This window comes from Cygnus atratus, chromosome 6, assembly GCF_013377495.2.
Source record: "Cygnus atratus isolate AKBS03 ecotype Queensland, Australia chromosome 6, CAtr_DNAZoo_HiC_assembly, whole genome shotgun sequence".
Lineage (NCBI taxonomy): Eukaryota > Metazoa > Chordata > Aves > Anseriformes > Anatidae > Cygnus > Cygnus atratus.
In genome coordinates, this window is record NC_066367.1 from 20,928,957 (window position 1) to 20,954,548 (window position 25,592).

Here is a 25,592-nt window from a genome sequence, read left to right on the forward strand (position 1 = left end):
TGAGGCTGTTTTACAAAGTGTGCTTACATCATTCCCTACAGACATTTAGTTGTGTTTCAGTGAATCCATTACTGACATTATGTACTTTTCTGATAATAAGATCGTAAAATGACAGAGAATGCTGTGACCTAAACTACTTTGACTTAGTTTGGTACTCATACTCAGATCAAGTGTACGGGACACCACGGTCTTCCTTTAAAATCTCCAGAGTATGGATTTAGTGCAAGACACATGAAGATTACAAGATAAAAAATAAATTCAGGCATATTCTTTTATTAGCATTTGTTTAGTAGTAATTTAAATTAATATCATTTTAATTATTTTAAAACACATATCCTTATTTTCTGGGTGTTAACTGTACAGGTATGTGTACCAGAGTAACAGGTAGTTTCTGAATGCACAATGTAATACATATGTGCATTGACAAAAGAGAATGCGAATTAATGCCAGTTGAAATGTATTTATCATACTTTTTCCTTTTTGAAAATTTTAATAGATATGAGAAAAAACATAAATGTTCATATGGTAGTGATAATTATATGCTGATATATAATGCATTATTAATTTCATAAATGTGTTCAGATTTGAACATGAATTTGAACATTTCTGTAACAGGATTTTGTATCAATCCTGTTTTTTACTTTAGCACTTTGCAATCTAGATGATAATAATGATCTTAAAACCAAAAGTAAATAAATGTATTATCTGTGGTCAATGGTAACCAAATTTTATTGTCAATTTTTGTCATATGCAAAAAGTAGTTAGCTTGCATCATTCTGACATTTAAGATGCCAGTGAAAAAGAACTGATTTTTTTTCCCTTACTTTCACATTGTGAAAAAATGTCACTTTATTAAAATCAGTCCATAAAAGTCTGCTACATTTTCTTCCTTGGAAAGTTTATCCTGATAGTTCACAGTGTAACACACTACTGTCAAGGATTTACTGTCTTAAGATTGAGAAGACTGCTATGATGAAAGCAGTTACCAAGATAAATGAACTTAAAGCATACTGTATAACTCATATTGGTTTAAAACGTAGCAATGGAGATGTATTTTAAGAAAACAACAGTAGAACACAAAATCAATGGAGTATGTATCAAAAAATCTACTTGGTGGTAGTTAGCTCAATGAATGCTAACATCGTGCTGTAATTGGACCAGGAATTCTGAAATTCAGTGAAGGATTACATGATACACTTTGCAATCTATAGGTAGAAAGTTGGATGATTTATGCACATTTCAACAGCATTGACTGCTATATGTGGATGTTTGTGTGTGACAAATATTGTTCTTACTGTTACTTGTACACTGTGTTGCATGCTTAATGTTAATTACAGTTCCAAAAATGTGAATGCTATTAGAGTATAACTGCTAATATGGAATTTTATTTTCAGAAGCTAAATTTTTCCAGCTCATCTGAAGGCAGTACAGTCAATTTAGCTCTCTTTGGAGAAGAAAAAGCGGAGACTGAACCAGAAAAAGCATCAGAGCTACAGGCATGTTTTACAGAAGGTATGGAAATAAAATGTGGGGTTAGCAATTATATTTGAGTTGTTTGCAACAAGCATTCCCAGTCCAAAGAAACTATTCTCTAATGCAGTCCCATATCCTTGTTTAAGCCTTAGGATATGATTAATTTTGCCCTTTGTAGATGGTTGTACTGAAGACAACAGAGCCATTTTTGTGATGCAAAATTAAATATGTGTGTTTGATTATTTATCATGATAGATGCAATTTTATAAACTGATTCTTAGCAATCAGTATTCCTGCCAGTCTCATTAGTGAAATTTGTGAGACCAAACTGTAAACCAGGTTCACTCCACTTAATTTGAGCTGCTTCACTGAGAAGCTTAAATCAGAGTCATGTGATTACTTGTGTTCCCTCCATAGTGCTAGAAAGTAATCCAGTGGATGATTCACATCTTGGAAAGGCTGACTTAGACAACAGACTTATTATCCTGACATTTCACTAATGACTGTGGGCAGGAAGGTATGCGCATAATATAGTATGTATGTATGTGCATAAATATAATGAGGGATGCAACATGTGAGTCAAATTAAATGGGTTGAATGAGATCCTACGTTTTCATTCAAGTAAAGAAGTCTAATGGCATACTTGAATGTCCTTAGAAGACTGTTTGTTTTAGTTCTGCATAGCAATATCCTTTTATAGGCTACTGAAATTTACCATATAGGAGCTTTTAACTTTTTTTTTGTGATATTACAGGTTTTACCTTCCATTTAAGTCATGATTAAAAGAAAGTCATTCAAAATAAAATATGTCCTACGTTAATGCTCTTATCATTGTCATGTATTTATCAGCTATGCCTTTTGATGTAGTGTTATAAGTGACACCTTTGACTTAGGCTAGGGCTTTTGTCCTTAGGAGTATTTATTTTAAAAAAATGTTTTGGAATATGGGGCGATGTGCATGCTCTTGATTAAAAATATTTATACTTCTCAAATACTTTTATATTGTATTACAATTCTTTGTTATAGTATACGCTATCTGTTATTTTTGGGGTAGAGTTATTTTCTCCATTATGTAGGCATTTTGAGGAGTTGAAGGTGAAGTACATCATGATCTTCATCATGGTGGTAGTTTTATGTGAGATGATGAAATTCACTGTAACCTGTAGCACGCAAACCTAACAACGCTTATCGGAAAACTAGAATACTGCCTTTGGGACCCATTAAAATAATTTAAACTTGGTTACTTTTCTTTAAAAATGATTAATCTCATAGAAAGGAAAGCCAGGTAGTGAGGTTTGTGTGTTTCTGTAGGCTGTGCAAATAAACTTTTTCGGTCCCGTGATGTGGTAGGGAGCCCTCCAAGGTGAGGCTTATTTTGCAGATGGCTATCACGAATCTGTACCATGTGGAAAAATTTCTCCACTATGCTTAGAATATATTGCTCTCGTCTACTCATGTTTATCTGAGAAATTACAATGTGTTCTTCAAATTATCTTGAATTAGTGAAAATATAAATTATTTAAAATACTATTAATGGAAAATAATATTTCAATATACGGTTTAAATAGTTATTGGAATTGAAAATGTGCCTACAATATATCCTGTTAAATTACCTATACATCTTTTTTTTTTTTTTAACATTTATTTGAACATTTTCATACTGTTTATGTAACTTCAGTGTACCTGCTCAAGCAGGGATTTTCAATTTTGAAGAGAAAAGTCCAATCTATGGATAAAGAAGTCAACTCTTACTAGGTTACCTTGGATGGGAATCTGGAAATTATTTTATAGCTTCTAGATTATATTGCAATCTCCAGTTAAATCAGGTGTTTGTCATGAAAGGAAGTATCATTAGTCAGCTCTTGAAGTATATACCAACCCTCAATATAACTTAAAGGGTGTTTACATCTGTGTGGTTTATTTAAACAGTAGCTGAGAGGCAAATGTCCTTTTAAAAAAAGCTTCTGTACTCTTGAACTCTAGTTCATGTGAAAGTTTTTACATTTTTATGTTTTTTGTTTCTACTCCCTGGCAATTCTAATGTGCTCCCTAGTTATCTATATATAGATGAAAAATGTGTTTATAAATGAGAATTAGCTCAATTAGGTGACTAGTTTTGTTTTTAAGCTTAATGGAGTATAAGGGTAGTAGGAAAAAAAAAAAATCACTTCAATGCAAGCCTTCTTATATCCCAGGTATTAAATCAAGAAGGCAAGGATGCTTTAAGCAGAATCCAGTAACTTGAAAGGCTGACTACCTCATGAAACAGGAGCTAGATGAAAGTGATATTGCTGTTTCAGAATAATGAGAATTCTACCTTAAAGTGGCTTGTCATTGTTTATATTGTTAGGCTGTATACAGAAGTTTAAATGCTGTAAAGGCAATATAGAAAGCACAAAAGGAAGAATCTGGTGGAACCTTAGAAAAACATGCTACAGGATAGTAGAACACAACTGGTTTGAAACATTCATTGTCTTCATGATTCTTCTCAGTAGTGGTGCTCTGGTAAGTACACCCATAAAAACATTGTCTATGAAGAATGTTTTATCAAGAACACGATTATAACACATCTGTGGTCATAAAGAAAAAAATCAGAGTTGGTTGGAAAGAGAGCTTGGAGTGAAGTTCCTATAATATTTTCCCAGTGCGTATAAAATAAATTATTAAAATTCTGCTGCCAAATAACCTTCTGCAGATCAGTTTTTGATGAATACAAGGTGATACATGTGTGAGTGCTTATTGAGATGATTATGTTTAAATTCTTGTTCAAGAAATTATAAAAATCATACAAAATCATGGAAAAGTTTTATGCAGTAACTGGAACAGTTATTCTGCTGTAAATTAGAATAATCTCCAGCAGTAGTACAGATACTGATTTCCTTGTGTTCTCTCATTATTCACTTCTGTTAATTGGCATTCTGTGTTGACTATTACTCAAATTTCCAAAAAACTTTTTGGCAACTTCAGTCATTATATTGTAATCCCATTGTTGGGAGACAAAGTCTAAAATTTAGCATAAGCAGAGACTACAAGTATATCCTGGCTTTTCAATGTAAAACATATAAAGATGACAGCAGTTTCACCTTGCCTTTTTTTTCTTCGGTTCTTGTGGCTTAATTTCTAGTTTGTAAAGACCTATGAATATCTGACTTACATACAACCTATATTTCCTACAGGCTTTTGAAGATATATATATTGAGCAGCGTAAGACTATCAAGACCATACTAGAATATGCTGATAAAATATTCACTTACATCTTTATTCTGGAAATGGTGCTAAAGTGGGTGGCCTATGGTTTCCAAACTTACTTCACTAATGCTTGGTGCTGGCTGGACTTCCTGATTGTTGATGTAGGTACTATAGTCTCTAAGTAGCACACTGATTTTGTTTAGGCAGGTTGTATTATATAGCTATTATGTGATACATGCATATGCAGTGAAGAATACAAATTGCGTTAAATATCAGAAAAATGACATGCTGGTGAATAAGTTTCCATTGTAATTGTTCCATAAGTAACTAAATCTGACTTTATGTATATATATGTTATCATTAACTCCATCCCTTCTGTCTCTGTTTTACTGCTCTGGGTCCCACTCAGTGATTGAGGTGTATCATCTGAAAGGTCTTAAGTCTTCTGGATTTGGTGACAAAGCAAGGAGGAAGACACAGAAGGGAGAGGGAGGGAGATTTAAGTGAGCACATAGGGTTAGCGTAGGACAGTTGATCCTGAGCTTAATGAGTCACTGATGAAGAACTGTGGGGAGAGAATATCAGGCTGTCATGAAGACAGCAAAAGAAGGGGAGGGCAGCAACTGAAGTAAGGATAACGTTTGAGGAAAACAAAGTAGTGATAGCTTATGGATTGCTGCTGACAAATGATTCCTAACTTTTTGCAATCCTCATTTTGACTATTACTGGGTTGAAAGAATAATTTCAGTGCAATTCTTCCATTTTTCTTTGACTTATGATTTTAGATTCTTGCTTTGGAAGCTGAAATTACTTTGGTTTTGTTTGGCAATGTCTCAGATTATAGAGAATGTCCCTTTTAGCTTCTCTGAGTTGTTCTAAGAGGAAAAAAAGCTGGATGTTAGGTGAAAGTATTAATGTTTTTCAACAATTGCAATAAAGTGAGGTAATTGCATTCCAAAGAAATTAATGAAATTAATGACATTGCATGATATTAGCATATGTTCTTGTAAAGGAGTTCTTTTTGCATGGACATTATAGGGGAAATTCAACAAACAGGCGGGGCAAACTAATCAGACGGAATCTGGAATCTAGAACAGAAATTATTTGTCCCTTACCAATATAATAGAATATTATTTTTTTAAAATACTTTTTTTTTGGGGCGGGGGAGGGGGGTTAGGGATGGAAGAAAGGCACAAGTAGTTTCATCAGTCTTTCTCATTTAACTGTGCTTCAATTTTTAACATCTATTACAGGGGTGGGGGGAATCCCCAATTGGAGAAAATGGGCTAACTTAATGAAATGAGAATTTACATGTTTTCTTAGAGAAGGAAGTTTTCTTTTCTTATTTTCTTCTCCTGCTGGCTTTCTAAGATGGTTTCTTTACAGAAGCGTGTGATACTTTAATTTGCATTTCTCTGTCCATTGTAATTGCAATTTGTGAACATGAAAAATTAATAAATAAAAATCTATTACATCTGAAGAAGTGTTCAGATTTAGTATAGTTGTACAAGGCTGTATTGTGAAAGGTTGATCCTGCACTGTGGTTTTGTTTAAGATATCCAATTTAGCAAAGCATACCATATCTCCGTAACAGTAGATGTGGGCTATTCCCACTTTTCAGTGATTTCAGTGCTTTTGTGTAGCCACCTTTATCTCTTGCTGGTCATGCCTACGTCTTATGATCTTATAGCAGCAGACCATAGTATCGTTTATGGTGGAAGGCACCTCTGGTTTTCTGGTCAAGCTCCTTGCTCAAAGCCAGGCCAACTTAGAAGTCAGCTCTAACTCAAAGTTACTTAAGTTACTTGGGATGAATATGCAGTTTTGAATGGAGATTCTGCCACACTACTGGGTGATCTTTTTCCAGTGTTTGACCATCTGTGTTATGTTTTTTTTTATTATTTTTCCCCCTAGAAAACATCTGGGGTGACCTGCTTATAGCATTTTCTAACTTTATTGTAAGATTTGCTTGTACTGTTTTAATGTAGTAGTAAGTAACTTAAATTTTCTCTTACTGATGTTCTTCTTTTACCTGTTGGTTTAGGTAACAAGCAGTGTGCTGACCTTCAGCTGTTGGAATCTATCTTTGCTTTATCTTCCTGTCTTACGCCTTTATTCACTGGAGATATTTGACATGCCACTACCAGTCTAAATAAGTGTTTCACAATGAGGCAACATTTTATAGGATCTTCTTGTGCAAACTCTTCTGTACCTGTTGATCTAACCTCTCCCGCTGTCTCCTGTTAGGGAAAGAACCCCTGTGTTACCCATAGTTACCATAGGCTCATGTAGTGTTTGACAGCTTACTTGAACTACCCTTAGAGGAAAGAAATCTGCATCAGATTTCCTCATTTGTAGATGCAACAACATGTGACAGCTATCAGGAGTAGAAGACTTGGTGGGGACACAAATCATTGGTTCTCACTAGAAAACAGCAGTCATCAAGTTTTTTTTTCTGTTAATCCAGCTCAACTGAAGCTTTCAAAAATTATTTTAGATTACCACAAGAGTATTAATGTTAAAAAAGGAAATAAACCTTAAGCCATATTGATTGTCCAAAGCACAAACAGTTTAACAAATCCAAAGTAAGATGTTTCTACCTTTAGTTAACAGAACGTGTTTTTCTGTGAGTGCCCTGTATGTTAGTTAGGAGAACAGAAAGTTGAAGTGAAGCTGAGGAGGATGGATTCTGTCTTAAAAGTATTATAACATTGTGTTTTATGTATTTTCCCTTTCTTTTCGTTACAATACACCTATTAGATTTACTGTATTGGAGAAAGTATATACTAATATTGTCATTTTACATCACAGAAATGTTACAGTTAGCACTTTTATATATAGAGGAAAGCTTAGAGCTGCTATCAGGTAGTGTCCGAACTGTGGTCATATACGAGGAGGAGGAGATTTAAAAAGAAAAAGAAAAAAAAAAAAAACAACAAACAAGTGCACGCATGCATCTTTGCACGCACACAAACAACATCATGAGATGAACTATCCTGCCTCTCCATTTTCCCCTTTTAAAATAAATAAAGCAGAAAAAAATGCAAAATTATATTTCACTTTCTGAAGAAAGATATTGTTATGGCATCATTAAGTAGAAATGTACTAATCAGGAAGAGGATTGCTTTCTATGTAAATATAATAATTGTATTATCACTAAGAAAATCTGGTTATCTGACAGATTTTCTCTTATCTTCTCTAGAATTGTAGAAGTATGACCTTAAAGTCTTGATGGATTAATGCTTTCTACAATAAATGTTTCTCTAGCATTTGAATTTAAAGAAGCAACATTATTCTGAAACTGAGTATTATAGTTGAGTTTGTATAGGAATTAGAATTGCTGGAATAAACAAAGGTCTTCGCACTCAGTGAGTGTGCTCTTTTTCTGGATCTTCTCGTGAAAATTGAAAGTTTCTTCTTGTGAACTACCTGGCCTAACTATAGTTAGTTCAGCTGGTGAATTTTGTAAAGCTTTAGATGAGTTATTTCATAAATGCAGCAATACAGTCATCTATGATAATGCATTGTACTGATCACTGACTTGTATTTCATATATTATTCATATATATTATTATTCATATATATTGTACAGATGTTGAGTTCCCTAACTTTATTTTGATTTTATCTAGTTAGTGTGATTTACAGAATCTTGATTTTAAAAACTCTTGATTTTATTAAGACTTTGCATGCTACATTTAAAAGACATTTTAAAAAATAGCCAGTTTCTCCTCATTTTCTATGTATTTTATAATGTGCCACTGTTTAACCTACTTCAGTACTCTAAAGCAAATAGCTATAACATATCTGTGAGCTTCTTAATCATTCTTGGACTTTTTGACTTCAATTTTGAACTTAAGACACTGGAAGCAGTTCTCTTTCTCAAATGGAGATAAACATAGATTTTCTTCTGGCACTCAATATAAAGACTTTTAAATATCCAGCTTGTGGAAGTCTGTAGAGCCATAGCTCACAATTAAGTTATCAACTCTGTCGTAACTCTTGTGACTGTCACAGCTACTGTTTTCCAGGAAACTGCTGTCCACTGTTACATGCATTTGAGTGCATTGCTTTTAGGTAATTGTACTAACATTTGTATTTATGTAGCCCATCATACAGTTAGTATTCAGGCTTATCAGTGTCCTGTCTGACTCACCATATACCACTTCAACGACTTACCATCTGCAGGAAATATTAATTACTAGTTATTCATATATTGGCTATTATGTGAATTAGTTCTAAGTGCAAATTAGTAGAAGCAAATGCTGCTGGGTCAGATTTTATCATGTCTGTAATCATCAGTCTTAGAGTATAGTTTACTGCTTGAACGTTGCACGCAGAATGGGATGGGTTTTTAGTACATTACAGGCTTTGACTGAGTTTATTCAACTTTTTATTATTATTATTATCCAGATAGTAATGCCCTCACAATCTTCAGGGGGGCTGATGTCGGAAGTGAAAGAATGCTTGGAATTTTTTAAGTACTGAATCTAATTGGCTACTACTTTCATTTGAACTCACTGCAAAATTTTAGTGTAACACTTACACATCTGTGGACATACCTAATCATGTATCCTTTGTAATCAATGTCAGAACTCCATGTGGTTTTTGCTTTCCGCTTGACTGAGAATATTTTTGTGACATTTGAAGCGGAAGAGTAAAGCGTTGTATTCATCAACAAATGCAATGGATTTACCCTATTTAGTATATTCTTTTTTTTTCAGCTGTTCTTTCACTAATTCTGAATCCATTTATTCCCTTGTGTTGTGTGTCTTTATTAATATTGTATACAATGATGCATTTCATTGTTTCAATTTCTAGTAGTCCTCCTAGCCTATTGCAGTGGTTTGTACTAAAATATTGGATGAATTCTTTACCATTAAGAACTTATGATAAATGCAAATATACTATTTGGTATGTTGTCTCAGACAGTAATACCTGAGAAAAATGTCGCATGTAATTCAACACAGCCTATGCCCTGCATTTTGTAAAAGTATTGTGTGTTTTTATATATGCATAACAACATGTCAGTTATGAAAGTTTCAGAGATCATAAAGTCTCTTTTAGTTTAAATTGTTCTGAAATTTACAGTCACCTTTATTTTTTCTTTCTGATACCCAGATTGATGTTTTCTTTCCAGTAGGCATTATATTTGTATTGTGAGGCTATTTGAAAATTTAAAAATGTTAATTTTATATTCTTTCATCTAGGTCTCCTTGGTTAGCTTAGTAGCTCATGCCCTTGGTTTCGCAGAACTCAGTGCAATTAAATCCCTCCGAACATTAAGAGCTTTGAGACCTCTAAGAGCTTTGTCACGCTTTGAAGGCATGAGGGTAAGAAAAAAGGAAATCATGAAATAATGTGTAAAACAAATTCTTAAAAATATGCTTAATAAATTATTAAATCACTGAGGAACTCCAATCTGCATGTGAGTTAGCAAGGCACACAGTAACATGCTTTATTCTATTCTGTGTATTTCTATTTTTATTGGCATTATATCAGTGTATTTTAATGATTTAATCTAAATCTTCTGCTTTATTTGGAAAAATAAATGATTGCTGATATTTATATATAGGCATGTGCATACAGTTTTTAAAAAGCTTTTTTCTTTTGTTTATTAGGTGGTTGTGAATGCTCTTACTGGAGCAATCCCATCCATTATGAATGTACTTCTGGTTTGTCTTACATTCTGGCTAATTTTCAGCATCATGGGAGTAAATTTGTTTGCTGGCAAGTTTTTTAACTGTGTTAACACCACAACTGGTGCTCAGTTCCTACCAGAAGAAGTTGATAATATAACTGAATGTAAAAATCTTATGAGCACTAAGACAGATGTTCGATGGAAAAATGTGAAAGTAAACTTTGATAATGTTGGAGCTGGTTATCTTTCTCTGCTTCAAGTCGTAAGTGTATAAATTTTGATAAATTAATTTTCCAGCTTTAAATTTTGTAGCAGTAATATTCAGTTCCATAATTTCCAATATTATTTTACAATATATGCATGGATAAAGGATTTGTTTTTATAAATGTGTTCTATTAAGCTATTTATAATTGATTGTGGTAAAAATCTTATAGATTCTATGGCAATTTTGGAAGAGGAGAAATATCTAATATCTGTCACATGAGTATAAAATTCCTTTGCACTCAACCACTGCTATCTTTCCAAGTTCTACAGCAGTAAATCTAGTTAATATAAATAAATAAATAAATGCAACTAGGATAAATTTTCTACCATGGTAGTCAAATAGATGCATTCTACAGCTCATTCAAACAAAAAGAGTACACTACTGGTATGGAAATAAGGAGATGAAGGAAAAAGTTTTTAAATTCACTTTCTCGTTTCTGTTTTTTCCCTTCTAATAATTCCTATTAGCCACAGTCTAGTTATTGTCTGTCAAGTGTTCTTTGTTTTTTTTTTTTGTAGATAATTTGTAGCTTGTTTCTAGATGAGCAGTTGCCAAATTTACTACTGGTAGATATCTAAGCACAAGCCTCTTTTAAAAGCAGCATGTGTAGGTTGGAGCCAGTAGGACAGAAACATGTATTCGTAATCAGGTTCACTTGACACACTGCTTCTGGGAAAACAGTTGTGTTCATAAGCACTGGCCATTATTCTGTCTCTTAAACTCTCCAGCTGGTAGTGAGTAGCTAGTATTGTGCTAGAAAGTTACTATCTGATTGCTCAAGGGAGAAATAGTGGCTATTTCTAAATGGCACTAGGCTATTGCATAATTTACTGATGTAGAGGACAGCAGTGTCTATGCCTTTGTTACTTATCTTGCATAGAATTGTTCAGCTATGTAATGTTTCCAGTAAATGAAACATTTATACCTTAATATCATGGTGGACAGGAGTATTTTCCTGGAGTATTAGGCACACCTGGATTTATTTCACTATATCTGATAAACAGTAGAAATATTTGAATTCCTGAAAATTTTTCATGACAACAAGTATTAACATTACTGTTGCCACACATAGTCACTTCCTATTTGGGTTTGAATAGTTAGTCTTTTTATCTTGTTTCTGGTAACAAAAAGTGACTTTCTGGAACACTGTTTCAGGCTAAATTGTTCAGAAATCAACAAAACTGGTAGAAGGACAGAGGTGCTGGTCAGCTTCTCTTGAGACAAGGTCTTGATAAAAATGTGTTTTTTCTCAGACTCCTACAGGCATGGTTTTTGTTCATTGCCTTTCAGCACAGGAATAGCAAAAACAGATGGAGAATCTGAAATATTTAATATTGGTGGTAGTTTGCCGCTCATCCAAAACTCCAAAAGCTCAGTTGGGCCTGGTTAGCCATTATACTTCTGAGCAGTCAATTAACTGCAGTACAGTAAACTTAAACTTCTGTTTATAACTTTTTTTCTCCTACTACTCAAGCAGTTCATCTTCTCTGGGAATTCTCAGCTTTCTTTGTGAGAATTAAAGGGAGGTAGTAACTTAAATGCTGGATTCTGTGTTATATTTCAGTGAAGGACTCTGTTATATGCAATGAAGTTGAATTTATACCACTCATTCAGTAACTTCGTTCAGTAAAAGATGTCTGGGCCCACTGTCACACCTCTTCTCCCTGTCACAACCAAAAGAAAATTGCTTAGTTGACGAAGACTTGATATGTTGAACAGGGCAGAAACATTTTTTTTTCCTATGTTGTGAATAAGATACAGTGTCATGCTGTAGTCAACACTTTTTCTATACCTACTAGGCAGCTCAGGCTGATAATTAACTTTTCTTTCATTTTCCACAGCCGAATGTAAGGATTATGTTCATATTGGTAGAAAATATTAAAATGTGTTATCTCAATGTATATGGTAGTAGATACTATTTACCTGTTTCAGATAATAGAGCTATATAATCTTTGCATTCCACACCTATAATAGGACACAGCTTACACCATGTTCTGCAATTTTTAAGCTTTGTTCACAAAAATCAGTCAGGATAATCAGAGAGTGGTGCCCGTATTGAGACAGATCTATTATATTGATGGTGTCTGTTTTTAATCCCTTCATTTGTACTTCGTATATACTATGAATGTTGCTAGTTAAAAAAGTAAAATATGTAGACGTTGTAGAATCACACAGGCAGAACTTTCATTCCCTTACCACCATACTGAACCACAGAGAGGTTATTTTCAGTAATCTCACAGTCATTCTTACCAGACACAGGAGGTACAAAATCTGTGCATAAACTGGACAGCAAAGAGATTACACATGTTAACAAATGCAGTGCAGTTATTTTATATAGGGTAGGAAGGTATTTCATATTCAAAGAGATATGGCAAACTTATTTCTAAACTTTTTAGACTGTGTAGGTAAAAGTGTAGCTAAAAGTATAGCTGCAGCGTTTTTAAATAATAATTTATTTCTCTGAGTCATAAAATGATTAAATTAAAACTTTTCTTCACATAGTAAATGCAATAGTAACTTACTTTTTCTAGGTAGAAGCTGTCTGTCTAAACAATTTAAAACTTTACATTTTCTTAAGATTTCTTGAGACTATGTATCTTACGGACTTTCTTTTAGGACAATTTGCATATTCTGTCTGGAAAATGCCAACCAGTGGTGGCATTGTCTAGTTTTTGGTTGTCAGAAAGTTGGAGCTGAGAGAAAGACTGCAGTTTACAACAAGGCTGTTTTTCTCAGATATTTATTTCAAATCATTCCACATAGAATTCATATGAATTTGCCTGAAGACTAGAATTTGTTTATTGTTTAAGTATTAGTAAATAATAGTATACCACGGTAAATGATTTTTTGTGAATAAATCACTCATTTCTTACCACCATCTCTTAATATTCCCTTCTATTTCTGTGTGCAAATATGTTGGAAGAAAGTGTTTTATAGTTCAGAATATTTACAATATTTGAAGTGTCTTTTTATTTAAAGCTTTGATGGAAAATGTTAACAAACTTTGTTTTTAGGCAACATTTAAAGGATGGATGGAGATAATGTATGCTGCTGTTGACTCTAGAGAAGTAAGTGCAATGTAAAATTCACTAAATTTAAACAAATATAAGGTTGATGTGATGCTTCTTGAATGGCAGTTGAAATAAAGAAACAAAGAATAAATATAAAATACTGATATTTTTCTATATAGATCTTAAGTTATAAAGTAATTAAGTGCATATATTTTTAATAGGTAAAAAAAAACAAACACATGAAGTAGGCCTACATGAAGTTTTGCTACTTTAATAAGTAATCTATGCGTGACATTGAGTAACATAACTAGTGAAATTTAGTTTCCTATGGATCTCTGTCACTGAGATTGTACAATTGTACAGATCAGGTTTTTCTTGTCTCCAAAATAAATAAATAAATAAAGCAAGTGACAGCACCTGCAGTAGCTAATCCAGAGCTGCATGCTGCACTCTGACAATCTCAAAAAACAAAATGGCAGAATATTTCCCGTTTTAATGCAGGTATTTTTTTGCATCTCTCCTCTATCCAACTTGTGATCTGCACACAATCCATAGGAGCTGAATTACTTTTGATACTTGCATACTTCTGTCAAATTTAGTAGGTTATACGTAAAACATCAAGTGCTATTAGAGATGAGCTGGCAGACTTAAAGGGGAGGAAAGGTGGGTCTGTGTGTGCATTCATAGATGCCTGTATTAAATAAATTTACAAGATCAAAGCTTAAGTGTAGGATATGCTCCAAAATAGCTAATCTGTGTCCCCCTCTCTCTTTCCTTGTTGCTTTCCATCTGGTTGCAGCTTCTGTTTCTGCTCAGTTTTCTGTAATTTGTCTTCACTGCTATCAGTGATGTATTCCTGTTTTTCTGTGTTATATAGGTAGGGAAACAGCCCAAGTATGAGGATAACCTATACATGTATCTTTACTTTGTTGCCTTTATCATCTTCGGATCGTTTTTCACCCTAAATTTATTCATTGGTGTCATCATAGATAACTTCAACCAACAAAAAAAGAAGATAAGTATCACCATGTTTCATTGTCACGATACCTCATTGTCATTGAGCATCCAGCAAAGTTATAATATATAATATATCAAGGATCCTGAAACTATTGATCAGTACTGCAAGATGAAAGAGAGTTGGACAACTGTCAGAAGTTGGTAGTGAGTTTGTAAGAGAAAAAAATCTTGACGTGTGAAAATGTGTTCTCATGCCTTTTTTTTTCCAACTGAAAAGGTTTCTATTATTCAGATGAACACGGGTTTGTGTCAAGAACTTCAGGAGGATTAAAGTAGATCAAAATGCAGACTGTGATGGCAAGTTAAGTTCTATTTGGGTATGACGGCAAGTTAAATTCTATTTGCTGTCTATAAACTTTAAATGTTGTATACAGTAGCCTTATTTTTCTGTACGTTCTGTTCTGTTTGAAACAGAATCATACTGGAATTTCGTTTAATAAAAAGGGTGCCGCTAAGTAATAGCAAAGCAGAACATAATTTTATAGAAACATAGACTTCTTTCCTAGACACGTACTCATTTGTGATTCTAGATGGCTTGTCAAATTTGATTCGTTGTACTCAAAGAAAGATACTGCTAGACTTACTGTGATGGAAAATTCCAGTGAATCTTTCTATATGCCATGTATAGAAATCTATACGGAAGATGGCATGCTGGAATGAGTTCTTGTAAAAAAATCTTAAAAAAACAAAAACACTTTTTTCACCTCTTAAACTCTTCAGATGGTCTGTTAAAGTAATCTAATCCTGACAGTAAGTTTCCTGGATAATCATGCCTGAATAAGTCCAGTGGAATGTACTCAGTCATGGTCTACAGAGAATGGTTAAATATTTCAAGAAATCTAAGGTGCAAATAAATGTATTATACTTTTGACGACTGTCTTTATATTCTCATTTGAATTCTGAGAGGTTTTAACTTTTTGTCTCTTTGACAGTACTTTTCTTCTCGCTGTGCTCTGTAGAGAGAGCATAAATTGTTGTATAAATTTATTCTCTCATTGAGTTGTATGGAAATACTTGTCTCTTGGATAGGAACTTTGGTCTTGCAATTGTTTTAGTCCTCTTTTTCCTCATAGCTTTGCAGTGTTTAATTTCTTCTGATTTTTCCTCCATCTTGCTTCAGTTTTTCTGTCCATTTCTCTCTTTAGTCCTCAGAAGGAGAGATCTTGGCCTATATCGTAGAGGTTTCCCAGCATGGCTTGTGAAATCCAACCCTTGGAGTTAAGATTTTATTTTTATTTTTTTAAATCTGCCAGTCCAGTATATCTGACTACAAGGTTTTTGGTCATAAACATTAAAGAAACATGGAAAAAAGCCTACCACTTGAGATTGGAGTGTGTAGCTTCATATGTTGCTGCTTCAGATCTTCCGAGTCTCTTATCTGCACACCCAAATAAGAGAAAGAAAGTTAGGGCTTACAAAACTGAGGTTGTCTTTATCCTCCAGTAAGATGTCCCCATACATACACACATTGAATAGCATCAGAGGCTTCTAAGACTTACAAGGAGTTGGTTCAGTTTCATCTGATCCCACAAGAGGAAGACTAAGGAAGCTATGTACATGCTATTGGCATTTTTGTCAGTCTGTATATAGGAAGGTCTCTTTCTGGCATTGTGGTATCCTTGTACTTTTGTAGCTGTTGTAACTGTCACCAAAAAAGTTAAATAGGCTGGGAAACATTCTATTTGTGTGGTACTATTCACTTTCACACAGCTAATTAGCAATCATTACTGGCCTGTCTTTTCAACATATAGAGGCACCTGTGCTCATAGAAATGCATAGGATATGTAGCGTGTGGTTACCCAGCGATCACAGAATCACAGAATCGTCTAGGTTGGAAGAGACCTCCAAGATCATCTAGTCCAACTTCTGTCCTAACACTAACAAGACCCCCACTAAACCATATCACTAAGGACTACATCTAAACGTCTTTTAAAGACCTCCAGGAATGGCGACTCAACCACTTCCCTGGGCAGCCCATTCCAATGCCTAACAACCCTTTCAGTAAAGAAGTTCTTCCTAATATCCAACCTAAACCTCCCCTGGCGCAACTTTAGCCCATTCCCCCTCGTCCTGTCACCAGGCACGTGGGAGAATAGACTAACCCCCACCTCTCTACAGCCTCCTTTAAGGTACCTATAGAGAACGATGAGGTCTCCCCTGAGCCTCCTCTTCTCCAGGCTAAACAACCCCAGCTCCCTCAGCCGCTTCTCGTAAGACTTGTTCTCCAGACCCCACACCAGCCTTGTCGCCCTTCTCTGGACTCTCTCAAGCACCTCCACGTCCTTCTTGTAGCGAGGGGCCCAAAACTGAACACAGTACTCGAGGTGCGGCCTCACCAGAGCCGAGTACAGGGGGACAATCACCTCCCTAGACCTGCTGGCCACGCTGCTTCTTATACAAGCCAGGATGCTGTTGGCCTTCTTGGCCACCTGAGCACACTGCTGGCTCATATTCAGCTGCCTATCAACCAGTATTCCCAGGTCCTTCTCGGCCAGGCAGCTTTCCAGCCACTTATCTCCCAGCCTGTAGCTCTGCTCGGGGTTGTTGCGCCCCAGGTGCAGGACCCGGCACTTGGCCTTGTTGAACTTCATACAGTTGACCTCAGCCCATCGCTCCAGCCTATCCAGATCCTCCTGCAGAGCCTTCCTTCCCTCGGGCAGATCGACACATGCACCTAACTTGGTGTCATCTGCAAACTTACTGAGGGTGCACTCGATCCCCTCGTCCAGGTCATCGATAAAGATATTAAAGAGGACCGGCCCCAGCACTGAGCCCTGGGGGCTCCACTAGTAACCGGCCTCCAACTGGATTTGACTCCATTCACCACAACTCTTTGGGCCCGGCCATCCAGCCAGTTTTTAACCCAACGAAGCGTATGCCAGTCCAAGCCGCGAGCAGCCAGTTTCTTGAGGAGAATGTTGTGGGAAACGGTGTCAAAAGCCTTACTGAAGTCAAGGTAGATCACATCCACAGCCTTCCCCTCATCCACCAGGCGCATCACTTGGTCACAGAAGGAGATCAGGTTCGTCAAGCAGGACCTACCTTTCATAAACCCATGCTGACTGGGCCTGATCGCCTGGTTGCCCTTCAAGTGCCGCGTGACAACATTCAAGATAATCTGCTCCATGAGCTTCCCTGGCACTGAGGTCAAACTAACAGGCCTATAGTTCCCTGGGTCTACCCTCCGGCCCTTCTTGTAGATGGGCGTCACATTTGCTAGCCGCCAGTCGACTGGGACCTCTCCTGATAGCCAGGACTGCCAATAAACGATGGAAAGCGGCTTGGCCAGCTCCTCCGCCAGTTCGCTCAGTACCCTCGGGTGGATTCCATCCGGCCCCATCGACTTGCGTACATCCAAGTGCTGTCTTTGTTCTGTCTTCACATCACTGAAAGCTACCTGTTTTGGGCAATGTTGCTGGGATATGAATGGGGAGGACATGTTGCAATATACTGTCCCTGTGTAGTTAAACTACGTGCATTTCTTTGGTCCCTGAGTGCAACCCACATTCAGTACATTAGTTGCCTTGGGGAAAATATATTCCACTAGCTGTCAAATTGCTAACTGTTACAATCCTCAAAGGCGTATAAAGTGTATCTCACCTTGAGACAGCCATTCTCCCAATGAATCACAGACAGAGACAGCGATGTTCGCAATTTATAGCCATTACATCAGTGAGGCAGCAGAAGAAATGCCCAGTTCAATGCCAGTTCCTTTAAACTGTTGTGGTTGTTTGTTTTTTTTGTTTAAATTTATTTTTATTTTGTGTGTGTTTGTTTTGTTTTTGTTTTGTTATTGTTTTGAAATTTCTGCTGGGTAAAATCCGATAGATTCACACTTCGACCATAATCAGCAAATTAATTTCTTCTTGTTTTTTTCCAGAACCCTAGGTCTCTAATACCTGAATTTTACTTGAATATGTGGTTTATGAGGAGAGCGTACTGAACAAAATCTCTTTTGATTTCTAAATCTTCATATCTGTGTGTAGCTGTAGCTGAAAGGCTCAAACACGTGTTCGGATTCATTATTACTTGATTGAGAAGATTGACACAGTATTTGACAAAGTCACATTCGCCTGTGACTGAAATTCATTTCCAAATGCTATTGCTCCAGCATCATGCATACCTGGAATGTATTTGAAATCAAGTGCATGGAAGAAAAGTAGTTACTTGTCAAAAATAATATTTTAACAAGTATTACATACGACAGTTTTGATAGCATTCTCTTCAGATTGCTGTCCTATTATTCAAGCAAGAAAACCCAAAGAGTATACCAATGCTTTTTGATGCCCTTATTGATGGAGGGGGATGATCATACCCCAGACATGCACAGTAGTACTACTGTGGCAGCAAGTATCTGAACAGAGATACCTGTACTCACATGATAAAATGTGGATTCTGAAAACTAACTAATGTCAGTAATTTCTTTCTCTTCGTATTTTCTCTCTGAAGACCTGTCAGTTCTAAATGAACCTTTCTACCTTTGAAGCTTTTTTATTTCTGGTTGATTGATTTACAATGTGGAGTTCATGATGTACACATCCATACAATGGATGTATTTTTAAAAGTTGGTTTTTTACATTATTTTACATACAATGTGTATTTTTACAAGTTTTTCCATACTTATTTAAATGAATTATATTTAACCAGTTCTGTTTTTTTGTTTGTTTGTTTTAAATAACCGATAAAAGTTGTTTTCTATTTCAGTTCCTTAATTTGTTTCATTTTTCCAGCAAGGCTTGCAAAATACTTTAATGATCTTTGATATAATTACTGTTTGTTTTTTTTTTTTATATCAACATGTAAGAATGAATGCATGGTTCATACAAATACAAATTAATTGATTTAAAGACTTGGCTGTAATCAGTTTTTACTTTTATTATTTTACCTTGGAGGTCAAGATATTTTTATGACAGAAGAACAGAAGAAATACTATAATGCAATGAAGAAATTGGGTTCCAAAAAACCACAAAAACCTATACCTAGACCAACGGTAAGAATATGTGCTACTCTTGTGTCATCTATGTTTGGTAACAGCAGTACCTTAACTACTAAAAGTCTCCCTTAACTCTAAAATGTTTTAGGCCTAGTTGAACTTCTCTTAATTTGAAGCGGAAACGTATATATTCTGCAGGAAAAGTCTCTCATAGTTGTTATGCCTGGGGAAATACAGAGTCAAAGGATATGATAAAGTAGAAGTCTGTTGGGTTTTGAGGGGAAAACAAAAAACTGGCAAACAGGAAAGTTACTAGAGAGTGCTTTTAGATTTTTCAGCTTTTTGCTTGGTTGTGTATTTGGGGGGAGGAACAAAGAAGTAGGACAGAAAAAAATATTCATTACATGCAACATACTATTACATTTTCTTTTTTTCTCCCTTCAGAATAAATTGCAAGGCTTGGTGTTTGATATTGTAACAAAGCAAGCATTTGATATCAGCATTATGGTCCTCATCTGTCTTAACATGGTCACCATGATGATAGAAACAGATGACCAGGGTGAACTGATGCAAAATATTTTATACTGGATTAACTTGGTATTTGTTGTCCTTTTCACTGGCGAATGTGTCTTCAAATTGTTCTCACTACGATATTATTACTTCACCATTGGCTGGAATATATTTGATTTTGTGGTTGTTATTCTATCAATAGTAGGTAAGAAACTCTTACATTTCAAATGAAATACAGTATGGTATATTTTAAATGTTTTATCTCTGCAAAGTTTTATAGATTAGAGGAATACTTAATTTTCATTTCTCCTGATTATTTAGGAAGTGTGAAGCATACTTGAGAATAGTACCTGCTCAATAATTCCATATCAAATTTAATACTCATTTTTTCGAAGAGTGCTGGAAAAAAATCTCAAATTACCCATAGCAGATTAAAAACTATTGACTCGTCCTCCAGTTACAATTTCCAGAAATTTCACAGATAGAGTTGTTCTTTATTCTTACTCTTTGTTGTGGATTATGTTAGCCTTTTAATTTTATTTTTATCTTTCACAGGTATGTTTTTAGCTAAGGTGATTGAAAAGTATTTTGTGTCCCCCACATTATTCCGAGTCGTACGACTTGCCAGAATAGGTCGAATCCTGCGTCTCATTAAAGGCGCTAAGGGAATCCGCACTCTGCTCTTTGCTTTGATGATGTCTCTTCCTGCTTTGTTCAACATTGGTCTGCTGCTGTTCCTGGTCATGTTTATCTATGCGATATTTGGCATGTCCAACTTTGCCTATGTTAAGAGGGAAGCTGGGATTGATGACATGTTCAACTTTGAAACGTTTGGCAACAGCATGATCTGCCTATTTCAAATCACCACATCCGCTGGCTGGGATGGTTTGTTAGCCCCAATTCTGAACAGTGGGAAGCCAGACTGTGACCCTGACAAACCTCATCCGGGGAGCTCTGTTAAAGGTGACTGCGGCAACCCTTCCGTTGGGATTTTCTTCTTTGTCAGCTACATCATCATATCCTTTCTGGTAGTGGTGAACATGTACATTGCTGTGATTCTGGAGAACTTTGGTGTTGCCACTGAAGAAAGTGCTGAACCCTTGGGTGAGGATGACTTTGAGATGTTCTATGAGGTTTGGGAAAAATATGATCCAGATGCCACACAATTCATAGAATATAGCAAACTGTCTGATTTTGCAGCTTCTCTGGATCCTCCTCTTAATATACCAAAACCAAACACAATTCAGCTTATTGCAATGGATCTGCCCATGGTAAGCGGAGACAGAATTCACTGCCTTGACATCTTGTTCGCTTTCACAAAGCGTGTTTTGGGGGAAAGTGATGAGATGGATGCCCTCAGAATCCAGATGGAAGATCGTTTTATGGCAGCCAATCCTTCTAAAGTCTCCTATGAACCAATCACAACCACATTAAAACGGAAACAGGAGGAAGTGTCTGCTACTATTATTCAGCGTGCTTATAGATGTTATCTTTTAAGGCAGTCAATAAAGAAACTTTTATATATGTATCGCAAAGATGGGGTTGATCTCCTTAGCAAAAAAGATATGATTTTTGGTAAGCTAAATGAAAACTCACCTCCAGAGAAAATGGATATGACTACATCCACCACATCTCCACCTTCTTATGATAGTGTAACAAAACCAGAAAAGGAAAAATATGAAGATGACAAATCAGAAAAAGAAGACAAGGGGAAAGACAGAAAAGGAAATAAAAAGTAAAGGAAGACATAAATATATGGTCTGTGATGGCTGTTTACAGCCTGAGAAGATGACATTTTTATCAATAATACTTTTATTGGAGGATTATGCCAAAATGACAAATTTTTACATATTTACCCAGTGCTACAGTCAGTGCCTGTACCAAGATAATGACTTGTCATTAGTAAACCTTGAATGTAGGAGGGAAACAACCTTGCCAGAAAAGTACCCTTTATTACCAGCTGACACTAATGGAGAGGAGACTAAATTTCTTCTTGGACTGTACTGACCTTGAATGGAATGCAAAATTACCAGTCATAAGTCTGTATTTTGTGGAATAAGTGTATCCACTGTGTACATTTCATCTGTTAAGTTCCATTTGTGTAATTTCTTTTGGTGATCTCATTTGCTTTAATTCACATACTATTATTTGTAATTCTGCTGTGTTGAGGAAAAAGGTAAATACTCTTTCAAATGTTAGGAATATGTAATTATGTCATCATAAGGTGAACATAGTTGTCTTCAAGCGAGCACTTCTAAAAGCAGAAAGACAAGATTACAGATTCTTGGGCCTCTCTAGATCAAATCAACAGCAAATGATACAGAACAGAGCTTAAAAAAATAATTTGTCAGGAAACAAAACAAGGGAAGAATCACTTTCACAGAAAGAAGGTTGGTAGTTTGATCTCTTTATTAATTCTTCATTTATTACACAGTCCTATTCAGGTAATGATTTAAATAAATCATGCTACATGCAATTCCTGTTTTGAAAAATATGAAACTACAAAAAAAAAAAAAATCTTTCAGGGTCCAAGATAGCACTTAGTTCCTGAGGGTTTTAAACAATTCTATCACAGAAAAGCTGTAAACACCAAATTTTGCCTATAGGGAATTACTGAAATAAAGTGGTAATCTTTTTTTTTTTAATTTATTTTATTTTATTTTTAGAAAATCCTTAGACCCACTAATAAGTAGCTTTGATACTCCATTCCAAAGTCAATCTCTACAGGTTTTATTTATTTTTTATAAATAAAACCCATTTAAGACAGTAATCAGAGCTATATGTATAAACTGATAGCAAAATACCTACTGGGACAAATACTGCTTTAGTGTATACCTCAGGCTGAAATTTCTGTACTTTGTAGAAATGGACCATGACAGAGATATGTACATTGGAGGTGGTTTCAACCCCCATGGCACTCTAGTCAGGTTTCCACTGTACGAAATGCAATCTTCGGTAGAAGGCTGAGGTGACCAAAAGGATGTGCTTGAATCAGCTTTGTCCTGCACTGTGGTTTACATCACTTTTTTTCTCATCAAGGCTTACACTTCATATGCAAGTAAAATGTCCTCTGTTACTTAATCAGTTGTTTTACACAGTGGTATCTGTTTGAAAAGAGACAGTGACCTAAGTACTGTATTTATTGCATCAAATATGTACCCTACTAAGTGTAGCTTATAACGTTTCAATAGATAGCTTGATATATTCTGTAATACTCCAAATAATTGGGAAGCTTTAACTGATGCATGCTTGCTGCTATTATCCTACAGCTATTCAAGTCTAAGATGGAAAGACATGTGAATGGTAGAAAGGAAAAAAACTGTTCGAGACCATCATTCCTCATACCAGTAAGCAATAGTTTGCTGTTATTATAGATTTTATTTTGAGTTTAGTAATCAATAATATGCAGTGAATAACCAGACCATACAGGATAAATATATTGCTTAACTTGATAAAAATGTGGGGCTATTGAAAATAACTTTTATAATATATATCTCTCTATATTGATCTATTCATGTTATTTTGCAAATAATTTCATTTTAAACATTTTGTACATACAAGAGGATACTACAAATATGTTCACACTGTTAGTCATTTTTATTGCTTTCTATCTGTGACAATTTATTGCTGGGAAACCTAAGATACGATGTGAATTGGCAGTTGCAATTTTCTGCTAATTGTATTAAAATAGATTTTAATAAGGAATAGTTTTAAAAGAAATAGTATAGATCTTTTTCTGATCAGTAAGTAGTTCTTTGTATGTGACAAAGGATGGAAGGCTTTCTTTTGAAATCATACTGTCTGTCAATTTTCAGGTTGTTCTTAGTCACAGAAACCTTGTTTTTCCTGTGTCAGTCTCACACTGACTGCTGGTCCTGTTAATTCATGCTGCAGTACTAGTGTTTTAAATACAATTTGCTATTCAAAATCTTTCTTCATGAGAATAAGTAGTGACCTTCTATAATGAACAGTGGAATACCTTGCATTTCTTACAAAAGAATATATAGATGGGCTTCTGCTTTTACAGAAACTATTGACTCTCAGTGTACTGGTGAACTGCATGCAGGAAGTTGTTTTACCAAAAGTAACAACATTGCTAACAACCCAAAAGAATAAAGATAACGTTTTTATGTACTCATTTTAGTCTTTGTGTTTTTATTGTATGAAGTTAATACAGTTTAACAAGTAATTGTTAAAATTAAGGGTCAACCACTTCAGCTGATGCCATTACAGGCACGGACCCTGGCAGGAGGTTGCAAACAGGCAGCAGGATGTGGGGCAAGTGGACATGTGCACGGAGTAATTAATTACTTTTTTTTTCATATCTGTTGTGAAGACTACTGTATACTTAGGTTAATAGAGCTAACAGGAGAAAAAAAAAAGACAACCTCAAATATGCTATATTTTCAAGGACAACATGTATGTTTTTTGTAGTTATACCTAATTTCAGTTAGTTTCTTTTCTGTGCTTGTGTCCATGTCCAGAATAGTTATTGTTCTAATATCTTAATTGCTGAGAATACAAAGCAGTAGTGTAAATGTTCTGTAAAAATTCTTGGTCATTGAATTGCTGTTTGAAGGACAAAACTGTTTTAAGTCAGTGCTGGATAGGTAGGTAGATAAATCTTATGTGGAATAAGCATGGAATGCTTATGTAAAAATTTTACTACACATTTGGTAATGTGCAGAAGTGTATGTGAGATCATTTATAAAATCAGTTTGATTATGGTTTCAATAAACAAAATGTTAAGTGAAGTCATTCACCATTTTTGTTGAGTCCAATTGTAAACTTTTTGGTTCATTGCAAAAAGAGTAATATATTTGCAGATTTAAATATTATAATATTTGAATAAACTTTGATCCTTTTGTATTTCTTTGAAGTTATTCCAGTATACCTGGAAGTTATTTGCCATAATGGCAGACAGTTGACTTTCAGTCTTCCTCCTTAACGTGCAGGTATAAAGAATATTCATGTTTTAATGTTGATACAAGAGTGATGTTTCAGCATAATGGTTCAGTCTTATATGAGCATGTAAAACATTACGCAAAACTCCCACAGCAGGAGGTCTCTGCACTCTCTTACTATCCTAGTTCACAGAGAATGAAAGATGAGTAAGAAGGGTTCCCTTAAAATTTTCTAAGAGAGCCTTCTTTACTCTTTCTTACACACACACACACACACACACACATTATTTTTAAGCAGAAATGTATGTTCCTGAATACCATAAATACATCAAACTCATTAAAAGAGCATCTCTCCTTTAGCTGTTGGCTGCATTAAGACTTACAATAAGAATTTAAACCTGACAGCATCCAGTAGAGGGCACAAACACCTACCAGATGATCGTGGTACTCATGGTGTCTTCTGCCACAGAATAAGGAAATAAAAATTGCAGTCACTGACGCAGGGAATATCCTATAGCTTTGCACATAATTTATAGATTTTATATATTTGTGATTTTTTTTTCTAGTGGACATGATAATTCATCTTGTTTTGTAAAGGTAGTCTCGTTGGTAATACTTCTGTGACCTGGTTAGCAGCTTTTACATTTAGGTT

The 25,592-nt window shown here is 35.2% G+C and overlaps 1 protein-coding gene across 12 annotated transcripts in view; it reads left to right on the forward strand.

Annotated features, from left to right (window-relative positions):
- The window catches only part of LOC118259446 (sodium channel protein type 2 subunit alpha-like), a 48,648-nt gene extending 26,873 nt beyond the window's left edge, over positions 1-21,775 (forward strand). For 7 of the 12 annotated variants that reach the window (XM_035569001.2, XM_035568982.1, XM_035569011.1 and 4 more), the window contains exons 17-26: positions 1,395-1,512; positions 3,824-3,978; positions 4,650-4,823; positions 9,870-9,992; positions 10,281-10,562; positions 13,580-13,637; positions 14,458-14,591; positions 19,479-19,583; positions 19,971-20,241; positions 20,592-21,775. In XM_035569001.2, the coding sequence (XP_035424894.1) occupies positions 1,395-1,512; positions 3,824-3,978; positions 4,650-4,823; positions 9,870-9,992; positions 10,281-10,562; positions 13,580-13,637; positions 14,458-14,591; positions 19,479-19,583; positions 19,971-20,241; positions 20,592-21,775 (2,604 nt within the window). Of the gene's footprint in view, positions 1-1,394; positions 1,513-3,823; positions 3,979-4,649; positions 4,824-9,869; positions 9,993-10,280; positions 10,563-13,579; positions 13,638-14,453; positions 14,592-19,478; positions 19,584-19,970; positions 20,242-20,591 lie in introns of all 12 variants that reach the window. The other 5 variants (XM_035568991.1, XM_035569026.1, XM_035569017.1 and 2 more) reach the window with 2 other exon arrangements.
- Positions 21,776-25,592: the final 3,817 nt, after the last annotated feature.